This window comes from Choristoneura fumiferana, chromosome Z (genome assembly GCF_025370935.1).
Source record: "Choristoneura fumiferana chromosome Z, NRCan_CFum_1, whole genome shotgun sequence".
Lineage (NCBI taxonomy): Eukaryota > Metazoa > Arthropoda > Insecta > Lepidoptera > Tortricidae > Choristoneura > Choristoneura fumiferana.
In genome coordinates this window covers 869,217-889,757 of record NC_133472.1, presented here as the reverse complement: position 1 = coordinate 889,757, position 20,541 = coordinate 869,217, and the positions used below count along the sequence as shown (strand labels likewise).

The following is a 20,541-nucleotide window of genomic DNA, read 5'->3' as shown; positions in this document are numbered from 1 at the left end:
AATCCCTCATTACGCTCAGGATTCTACTTTAGAATCCCTCGCTACGCTCAGAATTCTATTGTAGAATCCTTCGCTACATTCTGGATTCAATGTACGCCCTCGCCGTAAATACACCATTTTGCTCCCTTGTGACACAAATAACTATATACTAATGTAAAAAGCTACGCGAAAAATTGCCTCAAGTATTCTATTGAAACTTTGTTAGTTCGAGGTGGAATGCTATTCGATGAATTGCTACAAGAAACTTATGCTTTTGAGGTAAAATACTAATGGAATCGTGGTTATGTGGGCGAGGGTACGCAGCTAGCGACCGCATCGCGACCGTATCTATGCGAACGCGCGACAGCATCGCTACTGCATCGCTACAAAAAGTCGCCGTGGGCGAGCGGCCTAAGTAAAGAAGTCGTATTTTTTTATAAAACATTATGACTGTATGTTTTTTTACTACCATTTTTTGTGGTTATAACAAAAATACACGCTTTAAAATGACTGTAAATAAATGAACCCAAAGGTCAAGTTAACAAACGTGGTGAGTTTAGAAATGAAACTGACAGTTTAGGCTATACAAAAGAGGATTCAGGAGGGTGATCACGACCCTCATTACGGAGGAATGCGACACAAGGAGGAGGTATATTTTAAAAAACAGATATCAACACAACTACACTTTAACACACCTGATTCGCTATTTGAAGTAAATAAGTGAATGCCAATGCGGATCGGAATTATTTCAAAACATCCCTGCCCATGATTATTATAACAAGCCATCTTTGAACAAGCCTTAGATATTAATGTCTTCTTGACAATAGATAGATTTGAATTTATCTGTATTATATTGTGGAATTTTGGTACTGATGACTTTTTGGTTTTGGCCAGTCTGTGAGATGGAAGAAAAAAGTTGCATGCAAATAAAAGCGGAATAATGAGGGCTATCGCGAATGAATTCGCCGCTAGAGGCGCTAGTGTAGCGTGAGGTCTCCAAAATGTCAAATCTCATAGTTTTTGGGTGAGCTACGCGGGTTTATTTATAATTAGAATAATTTTGTGAATATTTTGCAATATCTGAAATTAATTATGGCAAATATGCGTTCCGGGGCAATGAATGTCTGTGTTTTGAGACAGTTTTGTCTTTCGGAAACCTTTGTCCTCCCTTTTTTCCGAACAAAACGGGGACTATGCAACACTGTGGCGTGCTCGATATTTTTATGGTACGGTTTTAAGGTGTATTAAATATGATTTTAATCTAAACTTTGTTTCCACGCCCGTAATAACAGACTTTGAAGCCACACTTAAAAACCTCACGCAACAGTGCGCCATCTAGTGAGACAAAAAACGATAGCCCTCATTAATGATTTAATGATAATGTTCCGTGCTTTACCCTCGGTGTGGCGTGCTGATGAGTGTTTGTAGACATCTGAAAACATTCAAAGTAATAATAACATGCTGTTATTGCTGTAACTAGTGAGGGGACTCGGCCTCCTGCGGGGTATCTGACAACGGGGCTTTGGATCCAGCAACTGAAATCTTTCTGGAATAACTGAGAACTTTCGCTCTGCGACTTATTCGAAATATGACCACTGCTATTTTTTTAGGGTTCCGTAGCCAAAGTGGCAAAAACGGAACCCTTATAGTTTCGCCATGTCTGTCCTTCCGTCCACGGCTTTGCTCAGGGACTATCAATGCTAGAAAGCTGTAATTTTGCACGCATATATATGTAAACTATGCCGACAAAATGGTACTATAAAAAAATTTAAAAAAAAATTTAGAGTACTTCTCATAGACGTAAAGTGAGGGTGATTTTTGATTTCACATCCAACTTTGTAGTGTGGGGTATCTTTGGATAGGTCTTTTAAAACCATTGGGGGGTAGCTAAAACGATTTTTCGATTCAGTGATTTGTTTGCAAAATATTCAACTTTAAAGTGCAAATTTTCATTCAAATTGAGCCTCCCCCCTTCTAAATCTAAAACAGAGGGTGGAAAATTTCAAAAAAATTCAGGATGGTAGTAAGTATATCAAACTTACAAGTAAAACTATAACAGTTAAGTTTTCTTGAGAATTATTATTAGTTTAAGAGTACAAAATACGAATTCCTTTAAAGATATTACTTAATTTTTTCGTAATGGCCACGGAACTTTATTTCGGGCGTGTCCGACACGCCCTTGGCCGGTTTTTTCTCATACAGAATTAATGTAATTTTACATGCATATGTAACTGACAACACATTGATAAATGTTTATCTTAGATGTGTTAAATAAATGTCAAAAAATATTCAAAGGCGACCAAGAGACACGATCCGATACACTGATTTAACGATTAAACTTTGAGGATCAATAAATGGTCTAAATTCAATGGTTTTAAATGTTACAAAACAATAGTAGCTCACATAACTCACACACGCATATCTTGCATAAACCTAGCTATAAAAAGTAGCTCAGTTAAGAGAGTAGAATCGAACGAGTCTCTGGCAGTTGTCTCACCGCCGGCGAGGAAACGATTGGCTATCGACTATTTTCTCGCTCAAGAAACGAACAAAAGATATAAGATCCTGTGTGAGTAACTCGCTCTTACATCTTTTGTCGCAGCGACAAGAGCTATAAAACTAGGTCAGCGATACTCGCTCAGCGCTGTTAGCTTGGCGGCCGCCCGGCTCGAGCGAGTGGAGCGAGTAATCGCCCGTCGTGCTCGAACACTCGCTTCTCGCTGCTCGCCCACTCGTTTCTAGTTACTCGCTCTGCTCGCTTCTCGCTCATCGTCGGCGGTGGGACAAGTGCCTCATGGTCAGAGACATTCTGTTGACCGTTGAACGACAACGTGCGAGCTGCAAGCGCTGTGAGCGGTTACAGCAAAATATAGAAATATGCTCACAAATATGATACCCTACAATACAGTATACCCGTGACCTCGACCAATGGAATGTGGTCGAAACGTCGAGGCAATTATAACTCGTTGTTAGCGTGATAAGCAGAGCCCGGAATTTGGACGGCATTTTTGATCTGTCATAGTGACCTCATTTATTGACTCTACTTAAATGATGCCGATAATGATGACAAGGACACTAATGGAACACTTGTTAGCACTACTATAGACTTTGAACATGAAATTGAATTATTAAATTGGAAACTGTTAACTATTCAATGTTTTTATTGCATAATCCCGTGCGTGTTTTTAGTGCATAAGCCGTGGTGGCCTAGTGGTTTGACCTATCGCCTCTCAAACAGAGGGTCGTGGGTTCAAACCCCGGCTCGCACCTCTGAGTTTTTCGAAATTCATGTGCGGAATTACATTTGAAATTTACCACGAGCTTTGCGGTGAAGGAAAACATCGTGAGGAAACCTGCACAAACCTGCGAAGCAATTCAATGGTGCGTGTGAAGTTCCCAATCCGCACTGGGCCCGCGTGGGAACTATGGCCCAAGCCCTCTTGTTCTGAGAGGAGGCCTGTGCCCAGCAGTGGGACGTATATAGGCTGGGATGGATGATTGCATAATCCATATTTATGTATATTTCACGGGAGCGCCAAAGTTAGCATAATCTTCGCTAGTCATACCGTAATCGGGTACCTTAAGTTTTCTAGGATAGTGCATGTTATATTTTTTATCGATAGTAGATTTATAATGCAGCTCACTCCTGTAGATAGATATTTATTTGTAGACGACCGGATGGCTAAGTGGTTAGAGCACCTGACTACGAATCTTGAGGTCCTGGGTTCGAATCCCGGCCGGGGCAGATATTTGTGTGAATAACACGAATGTTTGTTCTCGGGTCTTGGATGTTTAATATGTATTTAAGTATGTATTTATATATACATATAAGTATGTTTATCCGTTGCCTAGTATCCATAGTACAAGCTTTGCTTAGTTTGGGACTAAGTCAATTGGTGTCAAGTGTCCCATGATATTTTTTTTTATTTATTTGCACTTGCCGTTTCTTTGTAAAAATAAATTGCAACTTTGTTTCGGCAAACCGCACGTTCGGTGAGATTAAAAAGTTTTGAGCCTTGGTCGGTTTGATTTAAAAAAAAAAGGACGTATCGACAGCTGTCAGTTGTCAAATGTCGCCATACAACATAGAGGAAGGAGACATATACGTAACTCTTTTTTTTTAAATCAAACAGACCAAGGCGCAAAACCTATTAATCTCACCGAACGTGTGGTTTGCCGAAAAAAAGTTTCAATTTATTTTTACTAAAAAACGGAAAGTGAAAAAATATATCTATCTACAGGAGTGAGCTGCATTATAAGTCTACTATCGATAAAAAATATAATATGGACCATCGTAGAAAACTTAAGGTACCCGGTTTTTGTCCGAATCATCGTTTGTCATAATTTTTTTCCACTGAAACCTTTTTTTTGTAATTTTAAAATGGTCACCTATAGAAAACTGTAGGTTAGGTTAGGTTTGTTTTATAACAATCATCATCCCAGCCTATATACGTCCCACTGCTGGGCACAGGCCTCCTCTCAGAACAAGAGGGCTTGGGCCATAGTTCCCACGCGGGCCCAGTGCGGATTGGGAACTTCACACGCACCATTGAATTGCTTCGCAGGTTTGTGCAGGTTTCCTCACGATGTTTTCCTTCACCGCAAAGCTCGTGGTAAATTTCAAATGTAATTCCGCACATGAATTTCGAAAAACTCAGAGGTGCGAGCCGGGGTTTGAACCCACGACCCTCTGTTTGAGAGGCGATAGGTCAAACCACTAGGCCACCACGGCTTCATACAATAACAATACTCAACAATAATTGGATTTAGAGAAAGAAAAGTTATGACAAACGATCGTTCTGACAAACATTACATTCGAACTTTCAATAAGTATGCGAACTGATATCGACCCCCGTATTGAAATCAAAGTTAGGTCGTTTATGGCACGCAAGACAAGGTCGACTAGCATCATCCAGTTGGGTGCAGGTGTTCGCTGGATGTACTCACACGAGGATCCGAGGGGCAGTATCTTGCCGAGGCAGAGCGGCCGGTTGCCGTAGGGGTCCCGTACGGCGTAAATCTTATCCTTGAGCATGATCACTAGCGAATAACTCAGAGGTGCCAGCCTGCGAACAAACAAAAGACCTATTAGTTTAGCAACTCTTTAAAAGAAATAAAATTGAACCGACTAGGATAAAATAGAAGATTGTACAACAAGAGCATAAAACGAGCCATTTTACCCGAGACGTTCATATAGCCACCCGAGCCGGTACGGCGAGGGTGGATAGACATGTCAAGGGGAAAATGGGTTTAATGCTCGAGTTTTACACTCTGCTTTTCACTTAGATTGCGAGGAAATGAAATTGCATCAGTGGAAACAATATTGTTGTAATATTTCATTTTTTTATTATTTAACTGATTAATTTTTATCGCTTTGATTGATTTTTAGTTTTATATGAATTAAAAATAATTTAAAAAATATGTAGAAACTTTTTTGTTTGTGGCTGTTGACACCGGATTACCTTGGTCTTAAGTTGGTCTTAGACGAAGATTTTACTTTATGCACTAGAGCATAAAAAGTCATTTTAAGTCGCCTAGATCCAGCATAAACACGAACACCACGAGCATGAGAAGTGAAAATAATATTTGTATTATATTGTACTGTATCTGACTACAACTGTATGGTATGTACGAGTAGGATGGGGTGGTTACCTCATGAGGTGGTTGATCCGGGCGGGCCAGTCCGGGCCGTTGGTCTCCCCCTCCGGCGGGTTCAGACAGAGCGCCTGCGTGATCAGCTCCGAGTCAGAGTGCGTTGAGAGACCCACGCCGCGACCCAGCACCTGCCGATAGTCATTACCATCATCTCAGAGCGAGAGGGCTGTAGTTTTTTTTATTTTTTTTATTCGACTGGATGGCAAACGAGCAAGTGGGTCTCCTGATGGTAAGAGATCACCACCGCCCATAAACATCTGCAACACCAGGGGTATTGCAGACGCGTTGCCAACCTAGAGGTCTAAGATGGGATACCTCACGTGCCAGTAATTTCACCGGCTGTCTTACTCTCCACGCTGAAACACAACAGTGCAAGCACTGCTGCTTCACGGCAGGGTTAGCGAGCAAGATGGTGGTAGCAATCCGGGCGGACCTTGCACAAGGTCCTACCACCTGCCCACAGAACAGTTCCCACAGTTCCCACGCAGCCCAATGCGCATTGGCAACTTCACACAAGCAATTGAATTGTTTCACAGTTTTTGTGCAGGCGTAGAGCTCGTGGTAAATTTCAAATGATTTCGTACCAGCGCTGGGAATCGAACCCAGGTCCTCAGCATTCCGTGCTGCGTGCCATAACCCTACACTACCACTGAACTGGAGTAGAGGCACGAATTTCTCCTATGTACCCATATCTCAGGTTCAGCAGCACTAGCGACATCTATGTTTCGCTCTCATCGAGAGACTTAACACTTTCGGAACTAACCGCTCACCCAGACAAGAGTATACAGTTTGTATTTTCGATATGGTTTTACGGGATGACCGCAAAAGTAACAAATTTGGAGTTTAAAAAAAATACAAAAAGACACCAAATAACCAATCATAATTCGTACATGAACTCAGAGGTGCGTGCCGACCTTGCTTGTGAGGCCACAGGACCTAGCCTCTAGGGGTCACCAATTAGTTTATTCACGGGTCCAGTTTTTAAAATAAAATTATCATCGCGGTCCGGACGTCCGTTGTCGAATTGACGGCAACTAAGACAGGTAATGGATGAAAATTTTTAAACGCTTCAAACTTTTTTCATCGATAGGAATAACCTTCCAGAAAAAAATATCAGATTTTTAAGTAGTATCAATTAATTAAAAAAAAATGAAAGAGTTTTCTTTACCACCAAATTAAGACAGTCCGGTCGGTTACGGGTTGTTCCATAGTCCAGAATAAAAGACATTAAAAAAGAATTTGTGTTTTTGACACGATCGTTTTGACAGGTGACACTCTTTACCAATTTACTCAAAACCTCTCAAAACGAAGAGTCAAACACAGATAACTTCTTTTTTTTATTTTATTTTCTGGGCTATAGAACAATCCGTACGTAACCGACCGGACTGTCGTAATTTGGCGGTAAAGAAAACTCTTTAATTTTTTTTAATTCATTGATGCTACTTAAAAATCTGTCATTTTTTCCTGTTAATCAGAAAGGTTATTTCTATCGATAAAAAAAAGTTTCATGCGTTTCTAAAATGTTCATCCATTCCCCATTGAAGTTCGGATACATTTTTTTAAACCACGTCTCAGTAATTCAATACAAGATACTTTATTTAAGGTCCGCACAAAATAGGTCGGCGATCCGGATCCAAAAACTACATTATTTAAAACTAGTGTTTACCCCCGGCCTCGCACACGCAAATCATTACATCCAGCAGTTGAACTGAAATTCCGCACCCCAAAACCGAACAGTGTATCGTTATAGAACGCACCATTTTCCTCAAGCTCGAACAGTTAACGAGTTCACCATTGTGTGCGACGGCGAGAGCGCCGTGCGCGGTGTGCACCACGAACGGCTGGCAGTTCACCTCCTCCGACGCTGCCGACGTCGAGTACCTGCAACCAGGGCTTGTTAACGTTACCAAATTCACACTATAAGTAACGTTAAATAACGGTAAAAATCATAATAATACCTAGTACCGGTATTAAAATTTAACGTTAATTGATAACTTAAAATTATTTAACGTTACCTAATTACAGATATTTTTACCGGTAAATTTACTTTACATTGTAGGGCTTGTTAACGTTACCCAATTCACATTATTATAACGATACCGAAGTAACACTATCGGTAATTTTTGCTATGCTACCGAGTGTTGCCAATTTAGCGCGTGCATACTCGCTCGATAAATTAGGATAATCTGCCATTTAACGTTACCCAAGCTTACCGGTAAATAGTAATATAAATACCGTTAAAATGATTTAACGATACTTTTGAATTAACGTTAATTTAATGAATAGCTGATAACGTCACCATTTTTTATACCGGTAAAAAGTTGTATAAGTAACGTTAAATCGTTTAACGTTAATTATCATTTAACGTTAAATCGGTTTGACAGTTGGTAACGTTACCACTTTTTAACGGTATTTAAAGCCCTGCATGCAACGACACGTTATCACATCAGTGGCGATCCTTACATAGAAGCCCAAAAGCCGGGCTTGCCTTATAAACCGAACAACGTCCAAACGAGAAAACAAGTTCTAATAAAATCACTTTAATAATTTAGCGCGCTTTATTTTACGTAAATGGCATGTTGGCTAGTGGCGCTGATTGCGACCGGCGGCCGGCGGCGGCGCGGCGAGTCTACGCGGCGATAGTCTATGGTGCTGGTGACTGTACTTCGTTTAATTTAATGTTTGAATTAACGGTCAAATTGTAACACAACAATTGATTGATTGTTTCGAACACAAATGGACTAAAAATACCTACATTTAAAAAAAATAGATATGCATTTTAAAGGTGATATTTCTCGAGGTAATCAGGAAGTAATTTTTTTTTAAATAACTAATTAACCGCCATTTTTTGAGCTAAAATCGCATTTTTCACTTCCAAGTGCTGCAAAAAATTAAAAAATAAAAAATCTTCCTGATTACCTCGAGAAATACATCACCTTTAAAATGCATTTTTTTTTTGTTTCAGACGATCCGGTAACGAGTTCGACGATCTTCTGCTTGAGAGGCCATAGGTCGAAAGACTAGGTCACCATTTTGTTAACTAGTTAGCTTTTAATACTTACAATGTTGCCGACAGTATGCAAGCATGAAAAATAGAATAAAAACTGAATTTTGAATATTTTCTTGTTCTCAATTCTACGTGTGTGGCCCATAACACCGCAAATAATTAAAACGTAGGTCGTACTCGTCAAACTCAACAACGCGGCAACGTTACTTCAGGGACTTTTAAAAATAATTAGTTTTTTAATTTTTATTACACTTTAAAGTTTATTCGAAGAAGCAATGTAAAGCAAAATCTTTGATGTTTGTAGCGTGACAGGCGACGTCAGTTGGGTTCTAGGATGGCGTACATTGAATTAAGATTACGTTTGTTAGAAAAAAAAAAAAAGTTAAGTTTTGATTTTAATTAAGTGATGCAATTACCGGTGATCTATAGAGCCTCTGTTTTTTATATTATCCCCGGTTCTGGGCCACACATTATATTTATTAAAAATGTCGGTCACGCCCAATATAGGGTTTCGTAGCCATTACAAAAAAATCAAGTAATATTTTTCTAAGGATTTCGTATTGTGTACGGAATCTTCCAAGTTTAGGTACTTTTATACCTTACGCTGCTATTTACTCTTAAACTACTAATAATTCTCAAGCAATCTTAGCCGCTATAATTTTCCTTGTAAATTTGATATACTTACTACTATCCTGATTTTTTTTAAAGTTTTCCACTCAACAGTTTAGATTTAAGACGCTCGCTTTTAATGAAAATTTGCACTTTAAAGTTGAAAATTTCGCAAACAGATCGAAATATTGTTTTGGCAACCCACTAATGGTTTCCTTAGCTATTCCCTAACCTATCCAACGATACCCCACACTATAGGGTTAATAATGATATGTATGTTAATGCCAAATTACAGCTTTCTAGTACTAACGGTCTCTGAGCTTAGCCGCGGACACAGTCGGACAGACATGGCGAAACTATAAGGGTTCCTAGTTGACTAAGGAACCCTAAAAACCTGAAAAGAAACATTACCTCGTGTGCCCTATTCCCAGGTTGCCTTTCAGCTTCCTCATCGCCTCATCGGTGAATATGTTGTTGATGAGACCCATGCCTTTGTGGGCGTTGAAGGTGCGCGCGCTCTTGCCCTCGGACGTCACTATGCCCGCTGACTCCTGGCCTCTGCAAGGGAACAGACCCTATAGCAGGGGTGGTCGACCGGTCGATATCACTAAGGGGCTGTTTCACCATCCTTTGATTAGTGTTAACTGGCGGTTAGGTGTGATGCCGTCTCTATTTGTTTTGTTCGAATAGACGGAGACGGCGTCAAATTTAAACGTCGGTTAACACTAATCAATGGGTGGTGAAACAGCCCCTAAATGTAACAACGTCAATTGGTGTCTTAAATATTGAAATTCCCTCCTCCTGTGAACAGGATTCTTCATTTGAAACACTCGATTATAACAAACTAGCTTTTGCCCGCGACTTCGTCCGCGTGTACTTTAGTTACATGGGCATATGTTTTAATTCAAGAACTTATAGGTGTATTAACCCCCGTTATAATCACCTACACAGATAACTTTTAATTCTAATCGAGAACTTGTATACCTACCTATTTTCATACTTCTAAGTCCAGAAATGTGAAAATTTCCATATAATCTTTACTCCCCCATTTTACCCTTTTAGGGGGTAATTTTATCCATTTCACTTACACAGATAGTTTTTAACTGTAATCAAAAACTTATACACTTATTTTCATACTTCTAAGTCCAGAAATGAGAAAATTCCATATAAGCTTCACCCCCCCCCCTATTTCACCCCCTTATCCCGAATTTCTAAAAATCCTTTCTTAGTGCTCATATAAATCATAAAAAGAACCCCTGTACCAAATTCCAAGTTTCTAGGTCCAGCGGTTTGGGCTGTGGGTTGATCTATAAGTCAGTCAGTCAGTCAGTCAGTTTCTTCTTTTATATATATAGATATAGCGTCGTAGCGTGATGTACCTGTGTTGTAATGCGACGAGGCCCAGACAGTTGACCTGCGCCACGTCCACTTGGGTCGGCCACTCCCCGGTGGCGATAATCAAAAAACTGTTTTATAAATGCTCAATTTATTTACTTCCATCTACCTATTATTTTCTCGTAGTGTAAAGTTGTTAGTCTCGTGCCTTGAAACCCTCGCCTGCGCTCAGGATTCTTATTTTGAAACACTCGATTATAACAAATATAGCGTCATAACGTGATGTACCTGTGTTGTAATGCGACGAGGCCCAGACAGATGACCTGGGCCACGTCCACTTGGGTCGGCCACTCTCCTGTGCCAATCGCGCCGAACACGCCGCACTCGTGTGTGAGCCCTGTAACATTATCATAAATATAGATACTCGTTGGTCATGTATAGTTAGATGACCATTGGCGTGTGAGGCCTTCCATTGGCTGTCACGACTGGATGACTGGCGGTGAAGAGATTAAAAACATCACGTGTAGGGGACCATCATTTTTTACAAGCTTTTATTTGACGTGCCCTGTTTATTTGGGTCAAATCTTGCAAATTAATTTTGACCCAATTCCAGTAGTCCAATCGACTTGAAACTTGGTAAACTTATGTCAATCTGGTGACAATACAATAATCTGATAGTGATATCCCTTTAGTCCGGCCAGGATCGTTTCCACAGGACGGAACTCTTCAACGGTTAATGGCATCGACTTGAAATTTGGTATTCAAATGCAGTTTGGGTGACAATACAAGTACAGGCAACAAAAAGTACAGTCAGCAAAAAAACGCTTGTATTAAAAATGCGTTTACTACTTTGCGTTGCAAAAGCCTACGACTATTACACACATTGTACAAGCTAAGCGGTGGACGAGCAGATAGATAATGCTGAACCCTAAAACAGGGCACACTTAATAATTTTCGAGGTGTATGGTCGCATTTTCCAATCGTCGCATGTGATTGCTACCCGTCAGGTGACCCGCAAGCTCATTTGCCCCTCATGAATAAAAACTATAGTAGTAGATAAGATGTACGTATTTATGTAAGCTCAAGATACTATAAATATGACATCACGTGAATTTGCGATACAATAGATAGTTTATTGATTATAAATTGGCACTATCGCTTGTAATTTCTGACCGCATGCACCTCTGACCTTTCATGTTTCATCATATTGAGCAGAAACTCGACAAATAAATGATAAGACACTTATTAATCTTAACAAAAATAGTACATTGTGTCTTAAGGGCGGTAAAAAAGGAATTACGAACGAGAGTCTATCAGAAGCCCGAAGTCGTTGACTGAGGGCTTTAATGAGTCGATGTTCGTAATTCTAGTAACGCCCGTGCGACATACAATGTTTTTCATCACGCTGACTGCGCTCTTGGCAGCGCCAGCCTCCGCGCCATCCCACCCCAGCCTGACCATGCGCGCGCTCCAGCACGCCATGCAGTATCACACTCATTTACCGACCTTGGGCTTCATGACAAGAAAATTAGTACGGGCAATGACTCATTTACCGACCACGGGTTTCATGACAAGCACATTAAGGTCGAGGGTTTTATTTGGGGGGTTGCAACCGAGATAGCCTGCATGTTACGACACAGTTTACGAGCAAGTGTGATGAAAAAACTTATTAACATTAACCCACCCACAAAACCACACCCACCTATAAAACTTCCATAACACAGTAACATAATTGTAACAATGCAATAATTTATGCAATTCTAAATTACATAATGTACTTATTTAAGAGTCGCCAGTACGCTCGCCGCTGATCGCATTTACATACCAAACTAGTTTCGTTCTAATTTACAAACAACACAGTGAAACAAAATAAACGTTTGCGACTATAACGGGAGCAGCTATTTTGATGCTTATAGTTACTTTTCGTTCATATTCAATGTAACAAAATAAAATCGCTAACGATGGGCCTCATGAGAAAACTCAAAGTCACTCAGAGGGCTATGGAGAGGGCTATGCTCGGGGTTTCTCTGCGGGATAGAATTAGAAATGATGATATCCGCAGTAGAACTAAGGTTAATTGCGAAACTAAAGTGGCAGTGGGCGGGGCACATTGCTCGCAGGACTGATGGCCGATGGGGCCAGAAGGTTCTCGAATGGCGTCCGCGGACCGGGAGACGAGCTGTCGGTAGGCCTCTAACAAGATGGAGCGACGACTTGGTTAAGATCGCGGGATCGCGGTGGATGCGGAAAGCACAAGATCGGTCTGAGTGGAGAGCCTTGGGGGAGGCCTATGTCCAGCAGTGGACGTCTTTCGGCTGACATGATGAAAATAAAATCACATTAATTTAAAGTTCTGTATGAGAAATGGAAATTCGTTATTGTTTTTTTCCGTTACATTTTATTTCAACCAAACCTAATTATAAACATCGTAATGGCTGCTCCAATTATAGTTGCAAAGTTGCATTTTGATCCGTAGTGCTGCTTTTAAATTAGAACGAAACTACGTTTTTATGGGGGCGCGAGCGTACAGGGGAATCTTAATACTTATGTTCTTATAGATGATGGATCCTGCATGCAGACAAACTGTGAATACAATTTTGCATGGCTATGTACAGTCAAGTGTAAAAAGATGAACTTGTTCAAAGTTATCTATAAGTATGTGTATCCGTTGCCTAGTATCCATAGTACAAGCTTTGCTTAGTTTGGGACTAGGTCAAGAGGGCTATCGTTTTTTGTCTCACTAGATGGCGCACTGTTGCGTGAGGTTTTTAAGTATGGCTTTCAAAGTCTGTTATTACGGGCGTGAAAACAAAGTTTAGAATAAAATCATATTTAATACACCTTAAAACCGTACCATAAACATATCGAGCATGCCACAGTGTTGCATAGTCCCCGTTTTGTTCGGAAGAAAGGGAGGACAAAGGTTTCCGAAAGACAAAACTGTCTCAGAACACAGACATTCATTGCCCCGGAACGCATATTTGCCAAACTATGAGATTTGACATTTCGGAGACCTCACGCTACACTAGCGCCTCTAGTGGCGAATTCATACGCGATAGCCCTCATTGGTGTTAAGTGTCCCATGATATTTATTTATTATTTAGTTTTTTTATTATAACAACTGATCTGAATCATTCGTCACGGACCGGTTTATCGGTTGCATGCGTAATTCGCTTGTCCACTAATTGCCATGTAATTGATCGTATAAAATAAATCCATAGAAAATAATCTAAACTACTGTTTTGAATGCGCAAGTGAACCTGACTGTTGAGTAATTAACGAGCAAACTCAATCAGATTTCGTATCAATTCAGCAATGCTTTTACAAGCTCTACGTTTTCACTTTATCCGTGTTGTTTCAAACCAATATGAATTTTTAGTGACCTAGAACGAAATATTTGTACGCATTGCATGCTGAACACATATTGTGCTAAACTTTTTTCAAGATCGTTTTACTGTATTCTTACAAATAAATCAGCTAACGCTTCAGCATAATGCTGAGTCAGCGACCGTTTCACTTTCGCGGGGACACACAACATTGTGTATATTGTATTTAATATTTTCATGTGTTTTTCTGTATTTTTTTATTTTATTTGTGTTAATTTTGCTGTATATGTGTGTCTTCTGTGTAAGTGAATAAATGTCTTCTTTCTTTCTTTCTTCTTTTTTTTTCTTTCTTTTTTATTTGAATGCATTTGGTCTCAATCAAATTGATCCTCTCTTTCGTCTAAAAAAGCAGCTAGTCTAAGTAGCAAGTGTTCTAAGAAGCAACTGGTCTAAGTAGCAAGTGGTCTAAGAACCAACTGGTCGTTTTTGTCGAAAAGCGCCTGAGCCACGCGGAATGGGAGCTCCGTCGACTTTGGGTTAAATAATTTTAGAGCACTTGATAATTAGACGAGTTGCTACTCAGACCAGTTGCTCACTTCTTTGTTGACTGTTTTTATGGTGCCACTCTTTAATACGTCGCCCAGAACTGGAAGTCGCTCAAAAAAAATAATCAAAAAAACGTGATTTCCTAAAACTTAATGCTAAGTTTTTGGGAAATTCACTAGTTTTTTCCCTGACTTTTTGGACTTCTAGCAAATCCTGACTTTCCCCGACCACCTTGAGCTTCCCTGACTTTCCAAAAAGTGGACACCCTGCGATATAGCACAAGTAACTAGTAGTGGGTAACAGACAACACTACACCGTATCATACTATGACCGTAATAGGAACGTGCCAGGAACGGAACGTCAAGCGCATACATGACACGCGACGGCGTCGGTTGGTTAGGGAACGTACTAGTGGGCATAGTTTTCAATACAATGAATATATTTGGCTGACACGTTGCTATTGTCATGATACAACACTCGTACGGTGTAATGGGGTCAGACCTTACGGAGTTATTATATCACTTGAACGGTATCGAACGGTTGTTGAGAACATTGTAATGTGTGAACGCAACGTGATACTGTTACCGCAGCAGAACCGCCATGCGGTTTCGGGTGAGATCAGCCAGCAGGGCTACTACGAAACTCGAAACTCGAAGTACGTGTCGTGCGGTCCCTTTGACACTTATACTATTTAATACGAGAGCGAGAGGGACGGTACCAAACGATCTTCGAGTTTCGAGTTTCACCCTGCAGGATTATTATGATCCATGCATCTGGGGTCAACATACAGCAGGAAATTATCTTTAGAGCTCGGTTGTTTCACGCGATAACACGGTATCGCCGAGAACCGCAGCGAGTTTGCTGCGTTAGCGCCAAAAACGCCATATTGTAGACTCTCGTACATTAATAGGGTGTCTTCAGCGAACCCGCTACGATACCGTTGCGCGCTCGCAGCGAACTCGCTGGGCGCTCGCTTCGCTTTATACTCGCCCGCAAATCGCTGGAGTAATATTTAAGTCAACGCAATCAAAAGAAAGATATAGTTTAAAAAAACCGGCCAAGAGCGTGTCGGACACGCCCAAAATAGGGTTCCGTAGCCATTACGAAAAAAAATCAGTAATATTTTTCTAAGGATTTCGTATTTTATACGGAATCTTCCAAGTTTAGGTATATTTTATACCTTAGGCTGCTATTTACTCTTAAACTAATAATAAGTCTCAAGCAAACTTAGCCGTTATAGTTTTCCTTGAAAGTTTGATATACTTACTACCATCCTGATTTTTTTCAAATTTTTCCACCCACCGGTTTAGATTTTAGAGGGGGGGACGCTCGATTTTCATGAAAATTTGCACTATTTCGCAAACAAATCACTGAATCAAAATATCGTCTTAGCAAACCCCGAATGGATTTAAAAGACCTATCCAACGGTACCCCACACTATAGGGTTGGATGAGAAAAAAAATCACCCCCACTTTACGTCTATGGGTCTATTTTTTTAGAATGTTTTATTGTACCATTTTGTCGGCATAGTTTACATACATATTACAGCTTTCTAGCATTGACAGTCCCTGAGCAAAGCCGCGGACGGACAGACGAGACAGACAGACAGACATGGCGAAACTATTAGGGTTCCGTTTTTGCCATTTTGACTCCGGAACCCTAAAAAAGGGGTTCCATACAAATTGCCGCCACCGAAATACCTCTGGTTATTGTATTTCTGGAGCACGGTCGATCTTTGCGTAGATTCATGCAATCAATCAATCAATCAATCATTTATTGTCAGAAAGTGAGTGATTACATAAATGGTAACAATTGCATTGAAGTTCGTCACAATCAGCCAGTGTATGGCGCACAATATTCGGCAGATACGCTAATACGCTCATTATATGTCACCGAATCATTGAAATTGAAGAAAAATAAAAATAATAATAATCAAGATTTAGAATACTTAACAATAAAATTAACAATCTATATATACAGTGGTGGTCATGTAATTAAGAACGATTTGAAGTTCCAGATTATTTTTAACTAAATCATGTCATGTGTAGTCGTGGTTCCTTCTTAGAAGTAACTAGTTACGTTATGAAACAGCCACATGAATAGAGCAAACGGGATTAAGAATAAAGAATAAAATTGCTGTCATTTTTTTACAAATTTTGTGTTTATTTTCTTTAGTAACAAATTCAAATAGTAATGAAGCTGGACAAATAATTAAGAACGATTTATTGAACGGTTCGAAAGTTTTTTTATTTGAAACTTAGATTAACTAAATCACACTAACGTGAAGTTTGTACACAAAAAAAGCAATGTAATACATTTAACTAAAATTAATAGTTAGTAGCATGTCCACGGCTTTTTATTACTGCCTTACACCGGCGAGGCATTGAATCTATCAATTTTTGACATTTCGCGAGAGAGATAGAGTTCCATTCTTCTAAGAATACGTCATACAGTTCTCTTAAATTGCCACACTGTCGATTTGAAACCTTTTCTTGACTTCGCACCAAAGATGCTCTATTGGGTTAAGATCGGGGCTGTTGGCTGGCCAATCTAAGACAGAAACTGATTGCGATGTGAGGAATTCCTTAACGGTACATGCAGTATGCTTGGGATCATTGTCGTGCTGGAATGTCCAAATAACCGGAAGCACGCCTTCTGCATATGGTAACATTGTTTCTTCCAGTATGTTTTTGTATTGAAATTGATCCATGTTTCCTTCTATCAGCCTAACAGGTCCAACACCATGTCCAGAAAAACATCCCCAAATTTTTACATTTCCCCCGCCATGCTTTAAAGTCACTTTTGTGTACTTTGGGTCGAATGCTTTATTTGGAGGCCGTCTTACATATCGTTTGCCATCAGAACATACCCTATTTATTTTGTCTCGTCAGAAAAAAGAACGTTTTTCCACTGTCTGACTGTCCAGTTTTCATATCTTCTTGCAAATGCAAGCCGGGCTTGCCTATGACACCGTTTCAACATAGGCACCTTCCTTGCTATCTTTCCGTGCAACTTTTCTTCTACCAAACGCCTTCGAATAGTGCGTGCCGAGATTGCTGAAGGTTGTTTTCGCCAAAATATTCTTTTCTCAACTCATTAGACCCTTTAAAAGGATTTTGTTTTGCCAAACGAACGATATTTCGATCATCTCGACGAGATGACTTTCTTTGTTTAGGTACACGCGGAACATTTGAAGTAGTTTGATACGTGGCAAAATGCTTTATGGCGTGGAAAACCATAGTTTTTGAACATTGCAGATGATCGGCTATGTGTTTATACGACCAATTCTTGTCGCGAAGTTTTAGTATTACTTCTCTTGTAGATTTATCACAACTTTTATTTTTCCCCATTGTTTTTATATGAAGCAATCGCCTTTAAGACTTTTACGGCACTAAATGGCGCCAAAATTATTCGAATAATAACCTAAAACCACAAAGCGGCGGTCCGTTCTCTATTTAAATTTGAATAAAAAATAAACTATTCAGCGTTCTTAATTATATGACCAGCCAGTAAGTAGTAATACTAGGTTTAGATGTAATGTATAAAGTTTATCTATTTATTTTTTAGCCAATTATATGTATAAATGAATTTACCGCTAGTACGGAAAAGTTTTACGATACCGAGAGAAGTACAAAATATACATGCAGTTAGTAACACTTGTCAGTTTGAAAAAATCTTCTCTATAAAAAATCGTTCTTAATTATATGACCACAACTGTATAAAAGAAGAAACTGACTGACTGACTGACTGACTGACTGACTGACTGACTTATAGATCAACGCACAGCCCAAACCACTGGGGCTAGAAACTTGAAATTTGGAATATATGTTCCTTAATAGATGTAGACGCGCACTAAGAAAGGATTTTTCGAAATTCCCACGGGATAGGGAAATATCTAAACTTTTTTCGCTTTTTTGTTTGTAGTCGAATCTCTGAAACTATTGAGCCGACTTAAAAAATTCTTTCAACGTTAGTAAGCTACACTATCTTTGATTGACATAGATTACTTTTTATCCGGGATAATGCAAAATTCCCGCGGGATAGAAATAAATTAATTCAATTTCGGAGCTGATTTAAAAAAATCTTACATATTATGTGATATGATTATCCCCAAATGACAAAGGCTACTTTTTCTTCGAGAAATTACAAAATTCCCATGGGATAGAAAAAACTGAGTGCAACTTCGGGGATGATTTTAAAAATTCTTTCATCAATAGAAAGCCACACTATTCCTCATTAGTATAGACTACTCTTCTTCGGGAAAATGCAAAATTCCCGCGGGATAGAAATAAGTGAATTCAACTTCGGGTCTGATTTTAAAAGTTCTTTCAACAAAAGTAAGCTACAGTATTCCTGATTGACATAGGATACGTTTTTCCGGGAAAATGAAAAATTCCCGCGGGATAGAAATAAGTGAACTCAACTTTGGCACTGCTTTCAAAAAATCTTTCATATGACTATCCTCGATTGACATAGGCCACTTTTTTTTCGGAAAACCCAAAATTCCCATGGGATAGAAAAAACTGAATTCAACTTCAGAGCTGATTTTAAAAATTCTTCCACTAATATAAAGCTACACTATTGCTGATTGGTATAGATTACTCTTCTTTGGGAAAATGTTAAATTCCCGCAGGATAGGTACATAGAAGTAAGTAAGACAATCCAAATTCGGAGCTGATTTTATAAATTCTTTCGCTAATAGTAATCTGCAGTATCTCTGATTGACATAGGCTCCTTTTCTACAGAAGAATGCAAAATTCCCGCAGGATCGAAATACTTAAGTAAATTCATCATTGGGCTTGATTTAAAAAGATATTTTACCAAGTGGGAGCTACATTATCCCTGATTGGCATACGCTACTTTTCTCCGGGAAAACGTAAAATTCCCAAGGGATAGCAAAAAGTGCTTTCAACTTCAGGGTTGATTTATTTATAATTCTATACCTAACTCTACCTGAACAGTACCATGACTGGCTGACTGACAGACAACGCATAGCCAAAACTACTGGTGCTAGAGACTTGAAATTGGCATAGATGGACCTAAAGTAATAGAGAGGTGCACTAGGGAAAGATTTTTAGAAAATCCCATGGAATAGAAAAATATCTCAACTTTGTTTGTTTCTTTGTTTGTTGGGGGTAATCTCTGAAACTACTGAGCTGATTTAAATAATTCTATTACCAATAGAAAGCTACAATATCCCTGATGGACAGACTTCTTTTTTTTTAAATGCAAAATTTCCGCAGAATAAAAATAAGTGAATTCAATTTCGGGGCAGTTTTTGAAAATTCTTACAATAATAGAAAGCTACAATATGTCTCTCATCGACAATTAAGAATATTAAAATAGATCATAACAGTAATTCATATCCCGCGGGGACTTTACAATTTCTCGAGATACAATCCTATATCGTGTAGGAAGACGCCGGCAAAAGAAACGCGTAGTACTTTAACGTCTTTCAGCGAAACAGGGTTTCAGAGTTGGTACGAATTATGAATGATTAATTACGTATGAAGGTTGATTTTTGAATTCCAAAATGTGCACAATTTGTCTAAACCAACGTCTTACTGTATCTATATTTCCATGTAATCCTCCAAAAAATCAATCAAAACACGAAAAAAAGGATCGCAGAAAGTAAATGTATGTTAATGTTACCCCAAATTTAACGCGAGCGAAGCCGCGGGCAAAAGCTAGTAATAATATAAAATGTCAATGTCATGTACTGAACGTGCCCGTGCGGATGCAATGTCCATAGTAGGTACTATACAACAAATAAGTAGCAGATCATACCACAACGACGACGTATACCTAGAAAAGGGCAGCCTCAAACAGCCGGCCCCTGTACAGTCCAGCACCAATATCCGACACAATAAAGCGTGCCTTTATCTGATGCGTCTCTAATCCAGCGGCAGTAGGAAGTGTCAGATATTGACTGTACCACAAACGTTACTAGTGCTACGATTCCACATAACGGTCACTTTTTTGTATGACAAAGTTAACAATTACGTCGGTTTGTAGCACATGAATCTTCATGGTACAGTCGAACCATATGATGCCTGACCCGCCCAAGACCGTTCTCCAAGTAAG

The 20,541-nt window shown here is 39.4% G+C and overlaps 1 protein-coding gene across 4 annotated transcripts in view; it reads right to left on the bottom strand.

Annotated features, from left to right (window-relative positions):
- The window catches only part of LOC141433375 (amidophosphoribosyltransferase-like), a 55,906-nt gene that overhangs the window by 15,070 nt on the left and 20,295 nt on the right, over positions 1–20,541 (bottom strand). For 3 of the 4 annotated variants that reach the window (XM_074095431.1, XM_074095510.1, XM_074095584.1), the window contains exons 3-8: positions 10,874–10,982; positions 9,662–9,808; positions 7,392–7,515; positions 5,632–5,762; positions 4,927–5,045; positions 1,376–1,411 (exon numbers count right to left, since the gene is read on the bottom strand). In XM_074095431.1, coding sequence (XP_073951532.1) covers positions 1,376–1,411; positions 4,927–5,045; positions 5,632–5,762; positions 7,392–7,515; positions 9,662–9,808; positions 10,874–10,982 — 666 coding nt within the window. The remainder of the gene's footprint in view (positions 1–1,375; positions 1,412–4,926; positions 5,046–5,631; positions 5,763–7,391; positions 7,516–9,661; positions 9,809–10,873; positions 10,983–20,541) is intronic. The other variant, XM_074095668.1, reaches the window with a different exon arrangement.